At 46.9% G+C, this 25,121-nt stretch overlaps 2 protein-coding genes across 4 annotated transcripts; both read right to left on the minus strand.

Annotated features, from left to right (window-relative positions):
• Nucleotides 1-1,047: 1,047 nt before the first annotated feature.
• Nucleotides 1,048-14,550, minus strand: tmem184ba (transmembrane protein 184ba). Of its 2 annotated transcripts, XM_023829883.2 has the most exons (11): nt 14,369-14,550; nt 13,965-14,036; nt 11,679-11,912; nt 9,588-9,753; nt 7,266-7,356; nt 7,079-7,154; nt 6,877-6,968; nt 6,275-6,444; nt 5,872-6,066; nt 5,452-5,478; nt 1,048-4,198 (listed from the first exon to the last, which is right to left on the minus strand). In XM_023829883.2, the coding sequence occupies exons 3-11, from the start codon at nt 11,910-11,912 to the stop codon at nt 3,972-3,974; spliced, it is 1,278 nt and encodes a 425-aa protein (XP_023685651.1). In that variant the 5' UTR covers nt 13,965-14,036; nt 14,369-14,550; the 3' UTR covers nt 1,048-3,971. The 2 variants fall into 2 exon arrangements, with proteins under 2 accessions (XP_023685651.1, XP_023685652.1); XM_023829884.2 differs by lacking the exon at nt 5,452-5,478.
• A 2,014-nt stretch (nt 14,551-16,564) lies between these two features.
• csnk1e (casein kinase 1, epsilon) lies at nt 16,565-25,106 on the minus strand. 2 transcript variants are annotated; one of them, XM_023829886.2, is made up of 11 exons: nt 24,722-25,106; nt 20,098-20,193; nt 19,864-19,974; nt 19,524-19,672; nt 18,943-19,171; nt 18,523-18,693; nt 18,084-18,232; nt 17,794-17,989; nt 17,295-17,434; nt 17,148-17,215; nt 16,565-16,910 (listed from the first exon to the last, which is right to left on the minus strand). In XM_023829886.2, the coding sequence occupies exons 2-10, from the start codon at nt 20,171-20,173 to the stop codon at nt 17,183-17,185; spliced, it is 1,254 nt and encodes a 417-aa protein (XP_023685654.1). In that variant the 5' UTR covers nt 20,174-20,193; nt 24,722-25,106; the 3' UTR covers nt 16,565-16,910; nt 17,148-17,182. The 2 variants fall into 2 exon arrangements, with proteins under 2 accessions (XP_023685654.1, XP_023685655.1); XM_023829887.2 differs by lacking the exon at nt 24,722-25,106 and adding an exon at nt 24,235-24,638.
• Between the last annotated feature and the right edge of the window lie 15 nt (nt 25,107-25,121).

Consider the following 25,121-nt stretch of genomic DNA (forward strand, 5'->3'; position numbering starts at 1 on the left):
TTTAGGATTGCATAAATACTTAATATTAAATATTCCTTTAGAGGAATTCTCGTTTGCAATAATACTTAAAATACTAAATAATTTTAAAAACTAACTTTGGTTCCTTCCCTGCTTTTAAAAGTCAAAAGTGACAGAACAACAACCAACAACACACAAATAATTAAAAAAAGAGAACTCTCACTGCGACTAAAAAGTTATGTATAGATGAGGGGTCACCAACATGGTGCCCGCGGGCACCAGGATGCCCCCAAGGACCACATGAGTCGCCCGCGGACCTGTTCTAAAAATAGCACAACTCACCAGTGAGCAGCATCTAAAATTTAACTTTAACCTGTTGCTATTCTTCTTTAATCACATTTACATTTATATAGATCGGACGGCAGCGTGTGGCTCAGTGGGCTAAGCCGTGTGCCTGTAATCACAAGGTCACTGGTCAAGCCCAGCCTCAGCACGACTGCAGGTCCTTGAGCAAAACCCTCAATCCCCAGCTCCCTGCAAGTTGAGGGAGGCGTAAAAAACAATTTCCCCACGGGGATCAATAAAGTATCAATTATTAATTAATTATTAGATTTGAAAATGACAATATCTAAAACATTTAAAACATGTTTATTTTACATGAAGTTTAGATAAGTTTAGGAGGGTGTTTCAAACTGGTAGCCCTTCGTATGGCTCAGTACCTGTGAAGTAGCTCTCAGTTTCAAAAAGGTTGATGACCCCTGGTATAGATGAATAGGAGGCACTAAAGAAGGCAAAGAGCTAAAAAAAAACCCCAGACAACAGACAGCTGGAAAACTTACACAAGATATTCCACCAGAAGGGATGTCTGAGGGTTTCCGTTTACTTTTTGTTATAGTAGTATCTGATTTACACGTCACTTATGTTTAAATAATGTGGGAGATGAGGTAGAATGTACAAGCTCACTAGGTCCTCAGTGGAACAGGAACCCGCACCCAGTTTAGACAGATGTTTCCAAAAATACTCCACAATCCTTTAGACCACTGCTCCACAGACACTCCTCTCCTCACAGTTACAACATGACAAAATTACTTTATTCTTCCATTTTATTTTTCATCTGAACATCACAAAGGCGAAAATAGAAGCATAATCTGTCAAGCCTTTTGTAAATATACAAAGAGCAAGGGGAGAACGGGTAAAAATAAACGGCAATATGGAACAATGACAGTACAAAACTAAGCATCTTTGACCTTTACATTATGATAACCATTAAAATTCTTCCAGCATTTACTTTTAAAGTTTATTTACAATATCCTATTTTCTTTGAGCAATAACAATATTTATATACCTTATTCATAAAATAAACCAGGCTGCAGAGATCGCAGGATCAGAGAAGATAGCAGAAAGTAGGAAAGTTCATTTAAAAATCCCTAATAGTAAAGCATATCAGCAGAAGCAATTAGCTTTAAAAGAAAGGAGGGATGTCACACAAATGAGATTTAGGATTTCTATTTTGAGGACACTTGAGGGAAAAATATGCGCAAAAGACCTCAGACTCTCAAAATCATTCTTCCACAGCAATTCTTGCAGTACATTTTACTGGTCTATGAAAACCACTCCCAAAGAAATGTGACCTTGTCTTTAACCCAGGCAAAATGTTTCATGGCCTTTTTGTGTCACTCGTTAGCCCTGCATATACGGAGCTATAGTTATGTTAAGGACTACCCAAATATTCTCCGAAAGCTGTTAAATATATTGGCCCCTATAAGGGTGTGGCACTGGCACTCTAAAAGCTAACGATAAAGAGGATAACTATAGAAAAGGCAACGTACATTTCTTATTGTGGGATCAGAACAGCGCTTCATGTGTAAATTAGATTTTACTGTTGCCCCCTAGTGTTACAAGCCCAGCACTACACCATAGAGGCAGCGTGTATGTAGTCACCATGGGAAGAGCATGATCACTCTTCTTATGGTGACACAAACTCTCGCCGTCTGTCGATTATGCAACAGCATGCGTGTACTGCTTCACGACTGACACCCTGTACACCTGCAGTGCGCCGGAGCCAGGACCTGCTGCAGTAAATTTAATTTGCTTCAGAGCAATAGGGCGGGGCGATATAATATCGCGCATGCGCAATCATCACCAGGGCTTCAGATGACAGGCGCAACATTTGGCCATGCGCCAGCTTTTCGGTGCTATACGGACATTTATTTACGCCTACAATTTAAGCAGTTTAGTAGTACGGCTAAGACATTAATGAGGCTTTGTATGACGTCCAAAAGTCATTATTAGTATAGTTGATATCGTGGCTTCTCTTCTACACCGCGACTTAAGTACACTGTCGCAAACCGTAGTATACCAAAACAGTATTATGTGGGGTGCTCCGCTAATCGAATTTAAGAAACAAAGTTTATACAGATTACTAACTTTTGGGTATCACAAAACGCATCTCATTAACATTTAAGCCACACTACTAATCCTCTTACCAAATTATGGGCATAAATTAATGTCCGTATAGCACCAAAAGGCTGGCATCCGGCCAAATGCTTCGTCTGTCATTTGATCAGGCTCGGTGATTATCGCGCAAGCGTGATATATCGATATGATACCGCCCAGCCCTACACAGCAACATATTACAATGTTTATCACTCTCTAACTACAGTTAGACATAAATATGTCCCCGTAAGGCTAATGATTAGAAAGTCTCTGTGTACCATTACAGCTAAAGCCTGTGAATCACCAATGTCTATGTACCTTACAGACGGGTTTCGAAACCCGGTCCACGTTTTTGCTCCCTCCTTGCTCCCTGTCAGACAGCCCACATTTTTGTTTGCGCCCAGCTCCATGGTTTTTCCGAAAACGTGGACCGGCCGGGGGTCCCCGAGGACCGGGTTGAGAAACACCGCCTTATGGCATCAGCGAAAGCCTGGGCCGTGAAGAATGTCCGGAAATGTCAGGAGTGTAATCCCGCCCTTTACCAGCCACCACTCAGGGCTGGACCTTCGCATCCTGTACTCCTCCATAGCACTGCCGGCAGCCAATTCAGCCCTATTCCCCTTCCATGTAAGAGCTGCGTATGACGATTTGCATGCCACACACATCAGCCTCAGTCCCTCTATGGAATGGGGGTTGGGGGGGTCATGAGAAATTCTTCCTCTTTTTGGCAACAGTTTCATAAGCAGCGTTGCGGGTCTCGGACGACATAATTCCGAAATCAGAGGATTAGCTCTCGTTAAAGGTGTTTAGCACCTTTCAGTGCGTTCCCATCGGCAGTAACCTCTATGGCCTGTGTGCACTGGTCTGTCTGCTCGGTGTGTGTGTGTGTGCCTGCTTGTGTATATAGACCTCCATGTGCCAACGTTTCCGGTCTGCGGGTGTGTGGACCTCAATGTTCTGTGAATGTGAATCATATTTACCAATCTGTCCATCTTATTTACAGACCTGGGTGGGTAGCCCACCGATGCTTTAATGATGCTCAGTGATGGATGTTTAAACCGGTTTGGGGTACAAACACACCCCTACGGAACTGCATACTCAGCATGGCTGTACAGTTGCAGCATATAGGACAGCTTGTACCGTTGGCAGCGGTCTGGGTAATCGATGCGGATGTCTTGTGTCACACTGTGGGCCACTGACTACACAAACAGCACTCTGCTGTCATGCAGAACTCAGCGGGGAGTTTAAGTGCTTTGGACTGTATAGGTGTCTGAGGGAGTGGGAAAGTGCAATCCAGCTGAAGCCCCTCCCACATCTAAAGCAGGCATGTGTGTGTGTCTGTGTGCTGGTCTTATGTTCTGCTCCAAAAACAATAACGTGTGCCCGTTCATCATGGTCAAGTCTCTGTAGGGTAGATTAAATGCCTGTAACTCTGTGTGTGTAAAGTTGGCCACAGTGTGTATGGGGAGGGGGCCATGGCACTTCACCCCTTGGGGAGCCACCGGATGAGAGCAGGGTCACCTGATAAAAGCCCCTCCCCTCCCCCTGGACCCCCCTCCATCCAGGCTGGGTGGGGGTCAGAACTCATCATCAGAGCTGAGCAGCAGTGTCTTCTCATTGTCGCGGGTGCTGGTGACACTGTGGCTGCGGGACACGGCCGGTCCCGAGCGCTGCTCCAGCGTGGACTGCTGCGTGTACTGCTGATAGGCCGGAGAGAAGTTATGGATGGCGTCTTGGACGATGTCGCCCGGGTTCATCGTCTCCTTCAGGCTGCTGGAGATGCTCTTCATTGGGGCACAGCGGCCTGGAAGAAGGCAGAGACCATGTGACAATTAAACAGCCAATCAAAACCAGGCAAAGACAAAAGGGGGTGGGGCTCCCCAGCACAAGCCAGGCGTTGTAAGATGATGAAAGTGGAAAACGAAACACGGTATCAAGTCACTTGAGGCAACACGATACTATTATGAAAAAGTACAAGACAGAGATCAGAAAAATACGGAAGCTGGTGGAAAAAGTTGAAAATATGAAGAGAGCAACGAAGCTGAAGTTTCCCCCACGTCTCAGATGAGTGATTACAGAATTTGTGCAGCTGCGTCCTGCCGTGTAACACGTAATAAAAACAGACACCTAAACCATCCACTGGCACGTTCGGCTTCCAACGGCATATCCGGCCCCGCTAACTGCTACTTCAATTTCTTGGTTTTGATGACTGAGAGATTTATAACTCATTCACTAATAACGTTACATTTATTAAATTACACACTTTTGTCCAATGTGACATAAGCAGCGGTAGGTAGTTCAGATCCAGAAAGTAAAAATCCAGACCAATATTTTGTTCCAACCAACCAGTTGAGCATAAAGAGTCACAGTCACAGTTGTACTCAGCTGGTCGGTTGGTACAGAATCCTGGTCTAGATTTTTACTTTCTGGACCTGAATTATCCACCTCTGCATATACGCGTAAATGAGAAAATCTTAGGGTCAGCCAGCGTCCAGGACCTTAATCAAGGAAGAGACCTATGATATGATCACTCTTCCAGAGGATTCGAATCTGGAAATGGGCACTGATCCCATAATGCAAATGAATCACACACCAGCCAGAGAAGGTCGGGTGGCCAGTTGACCTTGAACCCCCAGAAATTTTTTTCCTCCCTATTTGGGATTTTCTGGTTCCTCTCCTCTGTTGTCATCTGGCTTTCTTTTATTTCTTTGTCTTTCTCTTCTCCTGTTTTTGTATTGTTCTCTCTTTACATAGGTATGTTATGATATAACATCATAAAGCGCCCTGGGGGTGACTGTTGTGAAAGGCGCTATATAAAAATAAACTGAACTTAACTGAACCGAACTCAAAAGAACTGCAGCAGAGTGCCTTCCGGGATGCGACCCTATAATGTTCCGGCATTTCCCGAACCACCGAATGCCAGTTGCATTTACCATCACTGACTTAGCCGGCTAGTGACCGCACTTAAACTGCCAGTGAAGGACAAACAGAACGTAAAGAAAAAATAATGAAGGGATGGTGACTCTATGGAAAAGCTAGAGACTGCTGGGGACCTACCGTACTGTCCGTATGTGGGTATCGGCCCTTTAGGTGCGCAGCGTAAAGAGGGAGAGCGGGAGGGGGGGCGGGAGTGAGAGACAAGACAGTTTGTACAAAGGAATCCAGGAATTTGGAAGGAGGGAGGATTAACAGAAAGAATAATGGATTTCATTACATGTGATAAGCAGAGTAAAAGAGGACAGGATGTGTAAAAACGGGGGGGGGGGGGGGGGTGGAGGGTGGCATACAGTAAAAAGAGGCAAAAAACAAAGAGGAATCCAGAAAATGGAAAGAGAAGGAAGAAAAGAGAAGAGAAGATTAGCGAGTTCAGTCGGTTCCTATGTCAGAAGCAGCAGAAACAAACACTTGAAAAAACAGCCCAGATTAGGAGTGGGCCAAAGCTCCGCCCGGCGTGACCCCCCCCACCCCCACCCTCACCTTGGGAGTCCAGCCTCTTGTCCATGTAGACCTTGTAGGTGAAGGCATGTCGCAGTGCCAGGGCAGCGAAGAACATCTCCACGCAGATGATGAAGTTCTGGTAGCCGGCCGCCACCGTGCCCTCGCCCACGGACATTTCCGACGAGGTGATCCGGGGGATGGTGCCACACTTCTCGAGGATGGCCAGCAGCAGGCCTGGGGGGGGGGGGGGGGGGGGCGGGGGTACTGTGAATGCCTCTCCGCTTTAGACATTAAGCTCGTTCTTACCAAATGCAGGCAGGCAGGTTTCAGTGGTGTGTAGAAGTTATCATGGAGTGAGAATGGACTGTGCTACTGATTATATAAGAGGGGAGATTGTACCCTACAAACACCAGGATGGAATCCCGGAGAAGGTCACACTCACCCTGCCAGAAGGAGAGGAAGATGACGGACTTGACCATGAAGAACTTCAGCATGGGGCTGTAGGAGCTGAGCAGCTCACGCGTGGCGAAGTAGAAGAGGAAGAGGGCGTAGAGAGAGAGGCTGACGGAGATGTTGTACACGATGGTCACATACAGGTACCCACTGGCCACACTGGGGGGGGGGCAAGCACAGGGAAAGGTCAGCGCTGTACACCCAACCTGTAACCGCACCGCCGATCGCTTTGGCAGACGGGCACAAGGTCGTGCCCGCATCCAGCCTGACATTTTCACTATCAATCGAAATCCACAACAGAGACCCCAGCACTTTCGAACCCGAGCTCCAACAGCAGCCCCTCCCCAGGCTCTAAGAAAATCCCAGCAACTACAGAAAGGCGATGGATTGGCAAAATAAAAAAAAATCAGGTCCAAACTCTTGATTTACAATGGCTTGCATTATTATTATAATTATTATTATTAATATCTTACTCTGTGGGTGTAAGACAAAAGATTAGCTACTAGGCCCTCATCATTGTGTGACTGACAGGAAGGCGGAACAGAGCCATCTGACTCCTGTTGGGGGGAAGGGGGGGTTGGGGGGGCATACTTGAAGTCTCCGTCTCGATATTTCCCAAAGGCCTGCAGGATGACCGTCACCATGGCCATCAGGGGCTTCACCACGCAGAACTGCAGGGTAGCCTGAAAGACAGGAGGTCGATCCGAGTGATGTCATACGCAGGCAAGGCAGGGGAGGAGGAGACACTGGGGCACGTGACCCCGGAGAAGCCCTGGGGATGCCCTGGACCCACCTGCTTACAGAACCTCAGGAAGCCGATGGAGTAGGTCTTCCCCCAGAGGCAGCATGTGCCGTACATGCAGCTGGACCTTAAGAACACAGCCAGAGGAGATGTTAAACCAGCGCCACCTAGAGGAGGGGCTGACCTATGGCAGGTGTGCATGGGCATGCAGACACAACAGTGAACAGAGCACACTCACTCAATGGGCTTCCCCCGGATCTCTGCCATGATGGCACTCTCCCCTCCCAGGTACTCGTAGCACAAGCTGAGGAAGTTGTAGATGACGAACGCTGTGGGCGGAGAGACACGGGCATTACTGTCATGTCCACGCGAAGCCGTCTGTGTCCCGAGTCACAGAAGCACATTTCAGCAGTGATCTGCTGTACGATTCTTCTCAGACAGTTACATCGACGACCACAAGTGTGCGACCGACTGCGACAGAGAATCTCAGAAACCCCATCCAAGGCCTAGTGTGCCGCTTCGGGACGGGACACGATGGACGTGTCACAGCACAGCTCAGCCCCACCCTTAGGGCATGCTGCCTTCCATTTGAACTCAGAAGTCGGAATTTCCCAGTTCCTCGGTGGAAAATTTTTAACTGGAACACCCAATGAAGTCGAAATTCCGACTGGAAACTCAAAGGAATCTCTGCAATCCCAACCTCGGAATTCAAGATGGCTGCTCTCTTCTTCAATGGAAGTGAACGCTGTAGTTAAACACTGATTATTAGCACTTTTATTTTATTTGTGGCTCAGTAAATGGCCGTACACACTGTACTGTCCAATCGTTATCTGTGGACATGTTCCTACGGTGTTCTTGTGTGCATGATGTGTTGTTATCAACTGGTATTGCTAATAATGGCTAACAATGAGCCTGGCCAGGATGACCTCACACCTGAGTGAACCGCGTTCCTATACACCTGGTTGGAAAGCCATTTAGCTTAGTTGGTTCAGTTATCCGGCTAAGCAAGAAATCCTGCTTTTTGAAACAGGTCCCTGGTATTGCTAAACGGCTTTCTGACTTGGTGTACTCTCGGAGAGCAGATAACTCGGGTGAGTCGTCATTCCCAGCTCTGACTTCCGACCTCCGTGATAAACGGAACACAACAGTGTTCCCAAGCTCTCCTGCTTGGGAACCAAAAGTTCCTCGTCACTCTGCCTGCCTGCCAGCTCACTGAGGCCGAGGATACAAACCCCCATCTGCACAGCAATATCCTGGACTGCCCTTTGCCTGTGTGTGTGTGTGTGTGGGGGGGGTGCTCTATATTTAGTCACAGAGCCCTGGGGGTTCAGCTGCTGCGTATCTGAACTCCCATGTGGCATGTGGTGGGGGGGGGGCGGCTGCATCGAGTGCTGAACAGCTGAAGGAGCACAGCCTGTCACACTCGCCCCCCCCGTCCTGGCTAGTTGGGGCTGGCCGCACCTTGCGCCCAGTCCCACCCTCCCTGTCCCACCTCAGCACTCACCCCCCCCCTCCGATATGGTGTCGCATTTTTCCTGCCACTGTCAAAAGCAGAGGGCGCCGCAGCAACTTATTTTATGCACGGGAGCACGGAACGGCGGGACAGCAGCGAATCCTGCGTGAGGAGTATCTGAGTACGGACAATACGGCCAAGAGATAAACATAAGCTTTAACGTTAAATAAATGCTGCATCAATGTCAAACAAATGTAATACTGCAGTAACTTTTCTCTGTACTGATATTGCACTTTGCAGCTTTCATTCAGCTCCCACTGGATAGATAAATGCAAATGCAGATGTCGTTTAAAGAGTTAATAATTTAACGCTCCAAGCCATCATGACCACAAGATCAAGCTGACATTGAGAGTCGTTGAGCTCATCTAGGTGTACATGTATGTGTGTGTGTTTTTTAAACCATCAGCTGAGGTTGCTAGGTGACAGGATTCCCTCCCCAGCCAACCCAGCAGGAACAAAGATGGCCGCCACAAAAGAGAGGCCGGCTCAGGGAGAGCCATCTGTCAGCGGCCTTTTAGCAGGTTCCCACACTCGCGCTCGGCCGCTCGCAGCGGGGACTGACACGCCGCCCCCGGGGGCCTCGCATTCATCTGACAGGCCCTGACGGAGCGAGGCCGTCCATCTTTCCACAGCCCCGCCCATTAAGCACTTTTAATTCATCTGCTGGCCTGCTTGACTTTTAAGTGCGACTCTTGTGCCCTGCCGGACAGGAGCAGGGGTGTAACACCGGGGGCTGATGTTCAGCAGGCCGCGTAAAAGCAACAGGTCACCCCCGTCACCTCGTTACCGGCCGGTCGTCAGACATTGTTCTGATGCTTCTTACGGGCCTAATGTCCAGTCAAAATCTTTCAAAGGAGCAACAGAAAGAATAAAAAAAAAAGTCAAAATGAGGTCAAAGAATTTCGAAGCCACTTTCTCACTTGCAGTGTCGGTAATTTTGTAGGGGAATACAGCCATTATGGAAAAGAGAGGGATCAACAGAACATATGCCTGGCCCCCCCGATGGAGGGCCACAAACACAGCGCCGCCTGCTGGCCGCGACCTCACCTTCGTAGCAGTCCCTGACGGTGTCGAAGTAGACATAGTACTCCTCGTTGGTGAAGAAGAGCAGGCTGAGCCACGAGTCGAAGGCGTAGATGGGCACGATGAAGAGGATGCGCACGATGTGCCTCTGCTCGTTGGGGGCGCTGTAGTAACGCAGGTGCATGTAGATCTGTGGGGGGAGGGGGAGGGGGTCAATACAGAGCCCTCCTCTGGTACCAGTCCAAACATAAAAATCAACACACGGGATAATCAGCCTCCTCTTAAACTTATGACATCATGATAATGTGTTAATAATCAGCCTCCTCTTAAACCTATGACATCATGATGGCTTAATAATCAGCCTCCTTTTAAACCTATGACATCATGATAATGTGTTAATAATCAGCCTCCTCTTAAACCTATGACATCATGATGGCTTAATAATCAGCCTCCTCTTAAACCTATGACATCATGATATGGTGTTAATAATCAGCCTCCTCTTAAACCTATGACATCATGATAAGGTGTTAATAATCAGCCTCCTCTTAAACCTATGACATCATGATATGGTGTTAATAATCAGCCTCCTCTTAAACCTATGACATCATGATAAGGTGTTAATAATCAGCCTCCTCTTAAATCTATGACATCATGATAAGGTGTTAAAAATCAGCCTCCTCTTAAATCTATGACATCATGATAAGGTGTTAATAATCAGCCTCCTCTTAAACCTATGACATCATGATATGGTGTTAATAATCAGCCTCCTCTTAAACCTATGACATCATGATATGGTGTTAATAATCAGCCTCCTCTTAAATCTATGACATCATGATATGGTGTCAATAATCAGCCTCCTCTTAAACCTATGACATCATGATAAGGTGTCAATAATCAGCCTCCTCTTAAACCTATGACATCATGATAAGGTGTTAATAATCAGCCTCCTCTTAAACCTATGACATCATGATATGGTGTTAATAATCAGCCTCCTCTTAAATCTATGACATCATGATAAGGTGTTAATAATCAGCCTCCTCTTAAACCTATGACATCATGATAAGGTGTCAATAATCAGCCTCCTCTTAAACCTATGACATCATGATAAGGTGTTAATAATCAGCCTCCTCTTAAACCTATGACATCATGATAAGGTGTTAATAATCAGCCTCCTCTTAAAGCTATGACAAAGTACATGCCCATTACGGCCAGAAACAGTATCCCCCAGCCATCGGGACGGTAAGTGACACTGCTGCAAACAGGAGGTCTTTATCTTTAGTCTGACTCACTTCCGACCAGCAAACAGAAGCTTTAATAAGAGGCCGGGAGCAGGCGAACACAGCGAGGCAGACTGAGTGGAAGTGTCACTGCGCAGAAAGCATGTGACCACACCCCCCTCCCCGCAGGGATAACGCATCTTTAACAAAAGCGTGTCGTTAGCTGGCATCTGTGCAGAGTGAGCTTCCGTGTCCTGACAGCTGCCCCCCCCCCCACAGCCTAAAGGTGGCTCTGCACTATTCAAACCAAAGTGCCTTTTGCCAAAGGGGTCTTACGTTAACCGCCAGCCTTCCAAAGCATACAAAAGGCCGCCCACCTTCTCTCAATCGCGTGTTTACCTGCCGTGAAAACACAAAACTCATATGTAGCGAAGCCTGTGGACTGTTGCTAGGCAACACCTGGGCTCTGATGTCACTGAGCACAAGAGCAGGTGCACCTGTTGTCAGAGCGACGGTGCATCTTCTTTAAAAAAAAACAAAAAAAAACAAAAAAAAAATCTATAAGGTGGGGAGTGGGGGGATGACCTGCCTTCCCCTGCTGTTAATCTAAAAACCTTATTAACAAAAGCGAACAGACCACCAGCACCAGAGAGAGAGAATGAGAGAGAGATACAGAGTCAGAGAGAGAGGAGAGTCAACACGATAATCCAAAGGCTACTGCTGATTCATAATTCTGTAAACAATGATTCGCCATTCGCAGAAACACCAACAGTAAAAACGCCTTTTCCAACCAAGTATCCACAGCCAAGTACTCAGGTACTCAGTAAGATTTAACAGGCAGTGTAGCAGCAATCACAGCCACGCCCAGAGCCTGTCGGCCCCGCCCACACGGCCGTACCTGGTGGCAGGTGAGCAGCAGGGCGGTCCACACGCAAAAGCCCGACACAGCCTGGGCCGCCGTGGTCATCAGGAAGATGGGCTGCTCTGGGCTTAATAGTGGTGCCTCTGGCAGCCAGGAGATATTAGGCCCGGCGGGGGCGGCGGTGGCCGGGGGTCCCGGCGCCATGCCAACGGGCGAGTCGTCCCCAAGGCGCTCGGAGAGGGGTACATCACGTCTCCACAACCTGTTCATCTGATGGAAGAGAAGATAACCCAACTGAACCCGTATCTACCATACTAATCTCATCCCTTTACAGTTATCATGTAGAACGTGACAGATCCATGGCGTTGCGCTCTTCAACATAAAAGACACAGTGAAGTCCTCTAAAACACTGTCTCTGTAAGAAAACACCACGCTAAATAAAATGATCCACTGACAGACTCTGGACCATCTCCCCCGAGGCCAGCATTATACGCAGGAAAAATATCTGACCCCCACCCCAAAGCCACATGACACTGATCGCTTCCGCTCCTCTCGACGATCCAGCAAAGCACGGCATCCCACAGCGTCTGTCCCGGTGTCACATCCGTATACTCCAGCCCCGTCTCTGATAAAGCCTGGCAGACAGTGGAAGTGTGCTGGCCTCGGTGTCATAATCGGCCATGTGACAGCACACACTTCCGGTGACACTCCACCCGCTCTTATCGTGAATTATAAACAGGCTCGGAGGCACCGGACTAAGTTTCCAACACTTGAGTCCAGCCAACGACGGTTCTCTCACGGCTGACCGGTAACCTGTGTCTGACCCAAGATGGCTTCCCCAGAACCCAAAGAATAAATATCATCTTTGACATACAAATCAAACGCTTGTAACAAATAAATCTATACGTGTCAAAACAAAGACGATGGTCAGCTCTGGAAAACCATTCTGTGACCGTAACTGTGGGACCATCAGTTTAATTGCGCTCAGGGATCTTGCTTTGACTGTAGCCAGTACCACAGCAGTCCAGTTGCTGATTTACTACATAGGTGAACGCAAAGGTAAGATCAGCCAAGACCTGAGGGGGAAAACATACCATAAAGAAGGTGGCTATTACACACAATAACCTGTTTTACAGATTTCGATTTTTCCCTGTTCCAGGAGAGATTCTGATTAGATTAAATAAGAGACACAAATCCATAAAAATCCCCAGCCAGTGGGAACTGAGAAACAACAGTTCCTGGGCAACAGACCTCTTAAAAATATCTAAGAGAAAGGCCCCCCAAGCAATCTTCACAGGAGCCTGGAGCCCGGTATCCCGCGATGTCAGTGATTAGTCCGGTAAACCGCAGAGACGATCCGCATCGGCTCATGGGAAGGAGAGCGGCGATGGGGCTAGAAAATTAGCGTGTATCGTGAAAAAGAAAGTGTGAGACCGACAGGAGGGGCTGGGACACAGCCAGAAACGCATTCGTGTGAACATCGCAACGTGTACTCCTACACAGATATATGTATACTGTATATAAATTATCTCCATTTTAACTATCAAATATATCAAACCACGACATAATTAACATGTCCTTATAAAAGTTGCCAAACGCCTTCCGAGAAATCTAAAGGGCCTGAACGACTTTCCCTGAAAGTTGCTGCCTTTCGACCTTAATCCCATTTCTCCGCCAGCACAAGACGCTCGACAACACCTATTTGCTGCACTTCCAGTAATCAACACCATTTTATCTGGAAAATAAAAAAGTAGTGCATGACACTGTACAGGTAGCCTAATGCGTAAATACAAAATTTCATCGTATATGGGACATTATTAATATACTACGCTAATCAGCAGAGATACACAGAAGTTACATATGTGTGTAAAACTACAGCACCCACAACATCGCAAGTTATACTTAATATTACTATGTATCTTTCTATCTTAAATGTTTCATATTAAAATTGCCGGATAATGGCCGCTTTATGTGCAGCAACATATCTACAGCAATCGCTGGATAATAAATACAATGTGACTAACATAAAACGTTTTACCTAGGTTATGCGGTTAATCGGAGATGCACACATATTACAAACTGGGGTTTATTCTGCGGATGCACGGAACAGACAATGCAAAGCTCCGCCTGCGCGATACACAGAGAGCTTTCAGCCTTTTTCCCTAAATAAAATAATTACAGTGGCTCAAACGTTAACACTGGACATTTCTATGCATGAATAAATCACTCCACGATGCACTTTGAGCGGCACGGCCACGCAGGTTAATAATGTGGCATCAGGCTCCCTCCCCTCCTATAATCCTCACCGACACCCCGTCTTACCTCATCTGCAGTGGCCCCAAAACTTCCAAAGGCTGGGTCTGCTTGGATCTGATCATTCAACACCCCCGGCGACTTAAAAGACAGAGAACACGGCGACAGTTACTCGCAGCACCAAATTGCATCACAAAAATTAAGATGCAATAACGGCGGGTCTTTTCGGTAGTAGCGCTCGTTATTTCAATCCGTCACGTTAAAATGAAAACGGCTAACTACCACTCTCAGCTTTAAAAACGTTAAGATCAAAGATGTTCGCTTCATACAGGAGAGGGAAGGGCGATGCGATCTGTCCTAAATTCACAAAGAAATCGCTCTCCGGCCATCCATGTTTACCCACCAACGCTGCGCGCAGCAGAAGCCAACACGCCAGCCAACCAAACCAAAGCACTTTACTGAGAGCCACCTACCTAACAATACATAATAAAACCTCTGATTTTTTTACTTTCCAAAAATGTATTTTAAAGACGCTTAAAAATCGCACAAAAATAAAAACAGTAAGCGGTGCAGGGACAGAGCTGATCCTTTGCTCGCCTCTTCACCTCCGTCCCTGACTCAATCCATCGGGATTACGGTGTAGCGGCGTCAAGGCTCAAACCAGGCGTCTGCCACGCATGCGCGTCATTCCGCGCACCCGCTCCAGCGGGGGGATGACGTAACCTGCTCGAGAACGCGCACATAATCGCTACATTTCTGTTTTGTAAACTAACCAACCCATATATCCTGCCTGCGTTTTACTAAAAATATGCGTTTAACATATATCACTTTATTTGCTTACAAACAACAGCTGCTTTCTTAAGATAACAGAAACAATGAACCTAATAAAATCCTGTTCTATGTACTTTTTAAAATTGCATTTACGCTTTTGTAACATGCAGCTATTCTATACACGTTAACAAATCTGGCTCAAACTGTCAATTTCTGCTGGTTGTTATAAAATTAAAAACATTTTAAGCACATGCATTTCATGTATTTTTTTTGCCTAGGCTGAGCTTCAGCATAAAATAAATCCAGACAAGTTTTTCTTTCACTGTTTATTATTACTTCATAAAATATACACAAATACTGTTGTAAATAAAATGTTAAAGAACTGTACAAGATATCAGTACACAATACACAAAGTGAGCCCCTAACTCCCACAATCCTATGCGGCTACACCACTTTCCATGTCGGACTTATGCTACCACTGGGTATCTTTAGAACACAAGCTTGCCCGGATCACTGAGCTCTTACAAGAATCAGTGACATCACCCAACGCTAACCATGTAGCATTACCTCAGGGCCCAAAAAATGACATCACAGTTGTATCAACACCCCTGTTTGGGAAGGAGGAAAAAAAAAAACAAAAAGTTCAGGTAATTCAGTTTTAATTTCTGGTAAATAATTTATAATTGCTGGCAACCTCTGAGTAGAACAGTAGCATCATGTAGAGAAAGTGTTAAACACCCATGGTCTCTGGGAACAGCGTATAACAAAAATGGAGTCACTGAGTAACGGAACACAGAACCCAACAGATGACTAGGTAAGAACATGAAAGTGGGCCACAGAAAGCAGGGAGCAGCTGACCAATCAGCGAGCCCGAAGCAGGGAACCTTCCACCTCAGAAGGTAGTACTGTGTTTAACACAGATGAGGAAGAGTAAAACCACAGAGCTACAGGCCAGTGGCCACAAAACTGCAGCTAAAACCGTCTCATGATTCTGTACCCTGAACTCAGCACCATAACCCATTTCACACACTGGTTCTGTTCTACATCAGACCTTAAAACAATTACAATTTGGTTTTACACAAAAAAAAAATGAGGTGATATAAAACCACACCTTTTCTGTAAAAACCACATGAAGGAACCACCCCAAACTTTAAGCTCAATCTCAAGTCCTGGACTGAAAATAAAATCATGATAAAAGAACAATCATGATAAAAAATTCCACCAAAAGCCAGCTGGCAGGTCTCTGGACAGGACCATACAGAAGCTTTACTTAAATTTCAGGTGTAGGTGTAAATTGCTCTTGCAAAGAGCCATACCTTTAAAATAAACTTACATGGTTACAAAGAAGCACATCCATTCTTTGTCTCTATTTTGTATCCAAATGGAGCTGTGACATCTGATTCAGTTGTAGATTTAGGCAGAAAACCAGCAAACAGAGGAGCTGAAAATTAGAGAGGTGCAGTCTGGGAGGCAAAGATCTCGCGGGGGTCCCAACACACCCACCTTTGTGGGACAGGAATGCTAGTTTTCACAGGACTTCCACACATCCTCTTTCACCTTATGCTGTATTCAATACTTTCTATTTTTTAGCAAATAAAAAAATTACAAAAATTTAAAAACGAAACTGAAGTCTTCACACATCCCCAGAACAATAAAAATAAAACCAGTGTTAAGCTTGATAAAATCCATACCTGTATGATTATAAACACAGAACAAAGTTGTGACATCAACCTTTTTGTATCAACTAAAATGAACAGGTGAAGTGTAAACATCCATGAACGTGTTTGTGAAAAGGCCCTTCAAGGGCCCATGTGTCACTGAAACACTGTGAAACACCACGGTTCCATTAACAGATGAGTGAACCCAAAACTGGAAAACCAATTAAGAAAAAATAAACCTTACAATTTTTACAAAAGACTGTATTGGCATGCAGTAACAGTTACATTCTGTGTAGGAGAGATCGGTCCTTCCCAGGAGGCTCCACCCCCTTGTGGCACTCCCACCAACTGCCAGAAGAGGGACTATTGAGTCCCAGTGAGCAGCAAAGGGGCGGGTCTATAGAGTGACAGATGTTGGATTACTCTGCCTCGAAGCTTGGCTTTAGGGAATCGCCATCAGACTGAAAGGGTTGCCCTGCGTTGACCTTCATCCTTGGTTTTCCGTCCTAATTCTTCCATTGATCCTTGATCCATTTTCTTTGTTACGCTGTCTTTTAAATTAAAATAAAGTGGAACTGGGGAGGTCCTGAAAACGACAGAAAAACAAAGGGAAACAATTTTTAAAAGTTTCCCTAGCATCAGAAGACTCCATAGATAGTGGTATTCGGAATAACCAATTTTCATGCATCTGGTTCAAGCTTAAAACTTCACAACTATCAAACAGTCAACATGAACTGATATCAAAAATCTTTTGAGGAAGGGAGGGAAAAAAAAGTCTTTGTTTTATGCAGCTGGCGGCGGTACGCTGGCGGGTACCCCCTACCTGTCCGTATCCAGGGGATGGAAGATTCCGGCACGTCACTTTCCTAGGTGCTCAAACGGCATGCTGACCTGAACACACATCATCAGAAGCCATTTGACCAGGAATTCCCAAACCAAACGTGAGTCACATCAAGTAAGAGCTGCGTACCTGCGACGCGGAGATGCGAGACTGATCGTGGCGGGCGGTGAGATCCGAGGATGAGACGTTGACGGGGGCACCCCTGTGCAACCTCATGCTCACCTTCCTCTCCCTCTCCACGCGGGAGATGGCCCGCGGAGACGTGTTCCCTGGGGGAGGGGCGTGGGACACGTCAGTTACACTCCGGCATCAGCACAGCGGGGTGAGGAAACCGCTTGCATAGGGCTGGCATGTGCCCAGGCTGAGCTGAGAAAATATGCAAACATCATAATGGACCGCCCCCGGCGAACATCAACGCAAGTCAAGATCTTCTCATAACCTGCAAACACATTTGGAAAAGGCTGAGAAACGAGCTAAAGAACCTGTTGTGTTATAGTTTCTGCCGTATTTTAGTAGTTATCCAGGGTATATAAGAGGACAAACCCTCTTTAAGCTCAATACAGTAGGGATTAAAGAATAACGACCCTAGAGGTTCTGGTATAGACTCTCTTATGATTGGCTGTCTCACCGGATGGCTGTACACGAGAGGCTGGTGTTGAGACTGCTGGCTCTGGGCCATTCCTGACCCGGTTTGGCGCTGGGGGGTTTGGACCTGGAGGTAGGGCCCTGGCAGCTGAGCCCCGGGCCCCCCCCGCGATCCGCTCGTCCCTCTCCTCCGCTCCTCTCCGCTCCCTCTCGCCGTCCTCGGCCGTCCTGCTAGCACCCTGAGAGAAGAGAGCGGAGAGAAACCAGACACAGGACAATCAAAAAGAAAACACCAGCACCATACTTACAGTCCCACATAAAGACAAGACTTACAAATTTGAGCATGTTCCAGTCAAAGACATAGTCATAGGAGAAGCCCTGTCTGTGGAAGAGGTTCCTGAAGAGCTGCCGTAGGTAGGAGTAATCGGGCTTGTCGTCAAACCGCAACGAGCGGCAGAAGTTAAGGTAGGTGGAGAATTCCGCTGAACAGAGTAGATGGGGAAGAATTTAAGACCAAAGAACCACGTATCAGAGCATAACTTATGAAGCATCGGGTTACGTGACACATTCACTGCCCACACTGCAGAAGAAAACGAAAGCAGAGGTGGAAAGTTCAGATTCACAAAAGTACAAATCATGACCAACCAGTTGAATACTCTGTAACTCTTTATACTCAACTGATCGGTTGAAACAAAATCTTGGTCTGGATTTGTACTTTCTGGACCTGAACTTTTCACCTCTGAACAGAAGCCAAGTGATCAAGCATACTCACAGGGGTAGCCCTTGCAGAGCACCTCGATGGGGGTGGACATCTTCTTCTCGCTGATGCGCTCGTACTTCTGCCTCTTGGTGGCGGCCTTGAGGCCCTGCCAGGGCAGCGAGCCCAAGTTAAAGTACATCAGCACATAGCCCAGGGACTCCAGGTCGTCACGCCGGGACTGTTCTGGGAGGGGGAGAAGACAAGGACCTGTAATTTTAGGCTGCTCACTCATAGCCCACCAGCTGCACCTTCACAGAAGCAAAGAGCACGTGACTCTGGGTCTTTATGAGAAGGTGAAGGGAGAGACTCTCCCTCAGGATGAGGTGAGCTGCCTGCAAACTCACTGCCAGATGCAGCTTCACACCTCCCAAAAGCGGTAATCGGCAGGCAGGATGGTGCCATCTGCATGGCCGCCGACAAGCAGCCTCTTACCGATGCCCAGGTGCGTGTTGATGGAGGCGTAGCGCGCCGTGCCCGTCAGGTTCTTGTTCTCGCGGTAGGGGATGTGCTGGTGGGTGCGAGCGTCGCGGTACTTCTTGGCCAGGCCGAAGTCGATGATGTAGACCAGGTTGCCCTTCTTCCCCAGGCCCATGAGGAAGTTATCCGGCTTCACGTCCCGGTGGATGAAGTTCTTGGAGTGGATGTACTCGATGCGGCTGATCTGTGCAGGGCAAAGTGTTGGGGGACGGGACGGTAGACCAAGGGCAATAGGTTTGAGGAGGGTAGACATGCGATCCAAACATGTGACATCATCGCTAAACACTAGCATATTCAAAAGCACAAAAGATCTACACACAAAACAAGTTAATGTAAAAAAAAATGTCACCAGAATCACTTTTGCTAAACAAATAAAAACCAGTAAAACAGTAGGGTGTCCTAAAACTTTTAAGGATCCTTTGAAAACAATCCTAATTTTAGCAAAATAGCCTTCCCCAACATAGACTGTCTGGGAGGGATTCCTCACAAAGTAACAAGAGCCAGCAGGTCGTGCTACAGAGAGACGGCGGCCGCACCATCTGGTCAGCCAGCAGCAGCACGGTCTTCAGGCTGAACTTGCGGGAGCAGAAGTTGAACAGGTCCTCCAGGCTGGGCCCGAGGAGCTCCATGACCATCACGTTGTAGTCTCCCTCGGCACCGCACCATTTTATGGAGGGGATTCCCACTATGACAAAAAAACACAGCCATTCACACTCACTGTCCAATGGCATGCCATGATTGGTGGGGCCCTCCCCACTACAAATATCTGCGTACGATTGGGAGAATACACAGGAGCTGCCCAATCACAGCATTCCCTTCCCTCCCTTGTACCTGGAGATGGGGACCATAGCAGGAGTGCACCCTTTCTGAGCTCACCTCCTCCCTGCATCATCTTGTAGAACTTGCTCTCGATGTGCAGCTGTGGATGTTTGGTCTTCACACACTCCAGCTTGATGGCCACTTCCTCCCCCGTGGCGATGTTGGCACCTGGGCGGCACACAGACACACGGGCCGTCATGGCCGCCTTGCAGACGACTCACGCACAGCCATGTGACCGGGCTGAAGCCAAGAATGAAGAAGCATGGAAGGATAGGACAGAAAGCGACTTACCCAGGTAAATATCCCCAAATGAGCCGCTCCCTATTTTTCGTCCAAGGCGGTATTTGTTTCCCACCCTCAACTCCATGGTGCAGGCCAGACAGCTGCCTGGAAAGAGGAAACATAACAGAGTCAGGAAACCTCAGGCCAACCCGTATGCTGATGGCAGCGATCCACTGGGACACAGAGGCCCCGATTCAAAATCGGCGTCGCTCCGAAGGGCTCCAACCTACAGAGATCATGTGCCGGCGGTTGCCAGGAGACGGGAAAAAACAACAGGGCAATCGTGGTGGGATGGAGGGGAAAACAGGAAAGGAGGACGGCTGGTAGAAAACCGAAGGCGATGTGTGTTGGATGATGAATGACAAAGGGAGCAGCGACGAGGAGAAAAGGAGAAACGGCTGTTTGATGAAAAGACAAATAATCATTATTGTGTCACAATGCCGAGGCAAGCCTGTTGGGGTAATACTGTGAATCAGCAGGTCGCGATACACCTAACAAAGCTGAAATCACAGCGACCCGCAATGATAAAGAACTCGCACGAAGATGGACAATATGGCCGCCTGGGCGGGGAACCCTGGATCACCAATGTCAGAAGAGAGCACATCACCTAGCACACCGGGGGGCAGAGAAGCACGTGAGCTTGGAGCATAACCACATGACCGACAGGTCCCACCATTCCGTGTTTAGTATTAAGAAACATGCCGTTTCAGGGCATTAAACAGCTATATTATTATTCAGCCACAAAGCATTTGCCCGCCATGTGTGACATTTCATATGGGGTAGGAGATCACGATCACAGAAAAACAGGATGTACTTTTGCATTTTGATAACACGGAAATCATTTGTTTGAGTGGTGAAAATACATCCAGAAGCACTGCTGAAGTCAATATTGAGGTTTAGGTTTGCTTGGACAATCACACGAAACCCATCCTTCAACAACAGACACATCATTATTGCAAAATAAGGCTACGGAAAACAAGGCAAAGAAACGGTGCCAATCAGAGCAAACGAGCAGCCAAATCTGGGACTCTGTAACTCCGATTCCCGCCATGTCAGAACTCCAGGAGCATATTCCTGCAGGCATGGAGACTCTGCCCTGTCCACGCAAAGCACCGCAGAAGAGTCAAGCGACAGCGATGTAAAATCGAAGACACATGGTGTACATCATGATTTACTGTGTGCTAACTTCTGCTAACAAGTCTGTGGGAATCGCCGTCTTACATTAGCATTAAATGTTAGCGGAATTAGCATTCGTTTGTGTAAATTTGCATTATGAATCCATTCCGTTCAGCTGTTCTATAGTACATTTTTAAGTAGGAGGTTGGAAATCTTCAAGTTCTGAGTCATCGGTAATGCATCGGTACATTGCGTTGTGTGATACTACTAATAATGAATAATTTATAGAATATGCCTATTTTTCCTTCAAGCAATCCATACATATCTACGCAAATCACCAGTATCTCTGTGCATTTCGACCAATCGGATGGTGCTGACACATCCAGCTGGATTTGGTCATGCTTTTGGCCCTGCTAGTAAGAACAGCGCGGGAATGGCTCGGGTATGACCCAAATCAGCCAGCTCTACAGTGTGCTGCCTCACCACCACAAAAACAGAATCATTACGATGGATCAAAATCAACTTAACTTCACTCACATATCGGCCTGCTTCATCTCATTTTAGAAAATGCATTCCTTTTTTGCACATTGTCCATTTGACCATAATGCTGCAGTTGTTGCCCTGATACTGTTATTATAGTCATTACCATGAAATTCAGTTCCTCCTTCTACTTCAATGACAGGTGAAAAAAGCCTGATGGAGCAGGCGTCTTCTCAGCAAGAGAAGAACGTGAGTTCTTAAGTTGTCCAGTTTTCTTGAACACTTTAAAGTGAGCAAACTTTGAAATCTCCATCTTGATGATGAATGAGAGATCAAAATTGAATCATAAGCTCAGGATAGTGACAGAGGTGCTTCAGTTGGAGGTGGCTATCCAGAAATAATCCAACTCTGGCCTGGATGCATTCTTCAATGAGGATGCCCAAATAGGCAACCAGATCCTCCATGTTCCTCTGTGAAATTATTGCACAATCTCACAAGTCAACTCTCATACACAACTTTCAGGTGGAGTGGATTCTTTATCCTGTCCTCAACCAACAGAGGCAATACTCTCAACAGGCACCAATTCTAGACACCATGAGTACATCTCACTACCTGGCTTACAGTCAGGACGGGTCACTGGCTTCACTGCCAAGACAGATAAACTTGCTTAAGCTTCTGTTCAGGTCTGCATAACTGAAACGTTTCTCCATATTAAACAAGTCGTTGATGCAGAGCACTAAATAAGGAGAAGTGATTCCCATAAAAAGATCAATGTCCGAGACAGGGTGGGAGACCAGGCTGGCAAACCTGAAAGTAACAGCTGCTTGAAATTCTATCCCACCCACTGAAGCTGCGTTACCTGCTCCCAGGCGTGGGATATACTGCTGATAGGACTCTTTTGTTCTTATTCAACTTGTTGACAACAGACTACCATCAAATATTTGCCTGTCAATGTCACATAATCTAAAAAAAAAAGGTGCTCTTGCTGAAATGTCCCACAAAGCCACCAATGACATGAGACCTAATACAATCTCCATTTATATCATACAGTCCACCTCTCATACGTTATGCATCCTTAAAAACAAGACTAACACGCTCCCAATCTTTCTGGTCTTTTATCAGAGGGGTAAGAACTTTTTCCGGCCAAAATGTTTACAGTCTTGATGCCTACAAAGAACAAACTGCATATGATCAATGTTTGACCTACTATACAACAAAATACCACCAAGAGTCAAAGACATTGCTCACGGCTTTTGTTTTTTCCATGCAGACCCTAAAGGACTGACAGCCTCAAATGCATCTTCATGGAACATCAACACTAATGCTGATGCATCAATTTTAAATAAGGCATTATCAGCCATATTTTGTTCATCCCATATATCCTCATACACAACCCGAGTAGAGACACGGATGCATTTTATCATACTGTTTCTTGAAAGCGCCCAAAGGCTGCATTTTTTTAAAATTGCGTAGGACACTCTAGTGCACCACAGATGAATGGGCAGTTTGGGGCATTGTTATGTGTAATTTCATATGCGTAATAAAGCTGAAAATGGTATTAAGGTCATGGCTACACAATCTGCAGTGTACCAAAAGGACAGGGGTTTTATGGTTCTGTGCATAAAGTCGCTTCACTTAATTGAGGAAAATCATAGAGATAAAACTGAAAAACTACTCTTTTCTCCTGAGAATGCTCACTAAAAAAGTCAATGTATAGTAATGTTGAGTGCGGGTCGTACAAAGTATTGAGACTACTCATTACGGTAAAAACGAACTTCATCTGAACCATCTGCAAATTGTCTCGACTTAAATGCAAGTTGAAGTTGTATAACACCACACACACGACAGACTACCCACTGAGATTTACTGCACCAGACGTAATCCACATACAGCATTAAACGCAGTACACGAAAGTCAACAATCTTTATTGTCGATTCCGCCATATGTTTGAAGACTAACGTAATTTCAGTCCTCCGTGTCTCTCAGACTCCACGGTGAGTGCACAAACGACGACACGCAAGACAGATACAGATATTCAAGTATATACGAGTATTCAAAAATAAAATTAAACTAAATGAAATACTCTGTGCAAGCTGGGCAGAAGCTCAGATCAACCTGTGGTTTAAGTGGCAGCACCGTTTACTGATGGATGTAGCGCATGTGTGACACCGGGATGACCTCACAATATGCATGATGGTAAGATAGCTAAGATTTCCATCGCTCATAATGCAGCTCTGAAACTCCCGTATGTAACTCCCGAACCAACTCTATCAATTTAAGTTATACAGCAACTCTTCGGCCGCTACGTTACTGCAGTGAGTGTTAAAGGCTTCACATAAACGTCAGCTGCACCTCTCCACGACCGAAACGCATCACCTGCTAGGAACTCCACGACGCAAAGTCTCCGGTTGGCAGCTAGCGGACGACCTACCTAGGGAAGCGCATCTGCGCCTTTTACACGGTGGGAGATGCCTTCGCTGTCCGATCGTGCGCCCGTAAAAGTGGGGAAGCTATTGACAAACAAACAAAAAAAACCATTATGTCACCTACCTAAAGATCGGCCCTGGACCGTAATGGGTTTCCCTGTGCGGTGCAAAGCAGCCGAACGCTCCAGGAACCTCAGCGGCTCTCAGAGCAAGCAGACCCGCATCCTGACCTCTGCCAGACAAAAGGCTGCTCCGCTACGGCCGCACTGCCATAGTTCTCGGCTTGTAGCGGGAGTATCTGGCAGTCACTGGCTTCGTAGTAGCAGCCGCCGTGCAGACCTTACTCTATATGGACCGCGTACACCATTTTTTTTTTTTTTAAATGACAGTTTCGTGCCTTTTTGGCTCCCCCGATCAACGCTCTGGAAGTCGACGGTCGCTATTTTTTTAACCAGAAAGCGTGCAGTTTTGCAGCCGCACCCTAGCAGTGGGGTGCTCTCCGTAGATCAGAGGCGATAGCCATCACCCGGAGCCCCCTCCCCCGACTTCGACGCCTTGCATACGCGATGCGATCCCCCCCCGTTTCTGCCCTAAGCCGGCTTGCCGCTCACCCGATAGCAGGATATTCGGAGAGATTATCTGGCGGCGGTGCTGCTCCGGTGGTTGTCAGTCAGACTGGCCCGTCGGCAGCGAAGGATGGGAGCGGATTCTGGCAGCTCATAGCCCAACTTTCTTCTTCGGTCACCCTCCTCGCCGACGGCGGATCAACCTCGGTGCGCATCGGCTGCCCGCAGCTGAGTCTGCCTCCCCCTCTCGCTGCTCTCAACGCACCATTGACAACAGCGATGATGTCATTCACGGGATGCTAAAAACACCCGGATCGTCTTAAAGGGACAGAACCATAAAAATTTGTCATTGCTGTGCGTGGAAACACAGGGGCTATCTCGACATTTCGGACAACAAAGCCAGGCCTTACTTCACTGACGGGAGGTTCGAAAAGCCTAGAACTAC

The sequence above is a fragment of the Paramormyrops kingsleyae genome, chromosome 22, assembly GCF_048594095.1.
Source record: "Paramormyrops kingsleyae isolate MSU_618 chromosome 22, PKINGS_0.4, whole genome shotgun sequence".
NCBI lineage: Eukaryota > Metazoa > Chordata > Actinopteri > Osteoglossiformes > Mormyridae > Paramormyrops > Paramormyrops kingsleyae.

Excerpts from the sequence above, each read along its gene's own strand:
- tmem184ba (XM_023829883.2), bottom strand. The coding sequence starts at position 11,912 with ATGAACAGGTTGTGGAGACGTGATGTACCCCTCTCCGAGCGCCTTGGG. Across the intron at positions 6,067-6,274 it reads CTTCCTCTCCTTCTGGCAGG|GCCTGCTGCTGGCCATCCTC; the intron begins GTGAGTGTGACC and ends CCCCCCCCCCAG. Across the intron at positions 4,199-5,451 it reads ACCCACATACGGACAGTACG|GCCGCTGTGCCCCAATGAAG; the intron begins GTAGGTCCCCAG and ends GCCTTCTTCCAG.
- csnk1e (XM_023829886.2), bottom strand. The coding sequence starts at position 20,173 with ATGGAGTTGAGGGTGGGAAACAAATACCGCCTTGGACGAAAAATAGGG. Across the intron at positions 19,975-20,097 it reads ATTTGGGGATATTTACCTGG|GTGCCAACATCGCCACGGGG; the intron begins GTAAGTCGCTTT and ends TGTGCCGCCCAG. Across the intron at positions 19,172-19,523 it reads TGCTGCTGGCTGACCAGATG|ATCAGCCGCATCGAGTACAT; the intron begins GTGCGGCCGCCG and ends TGCCCTGCACAG.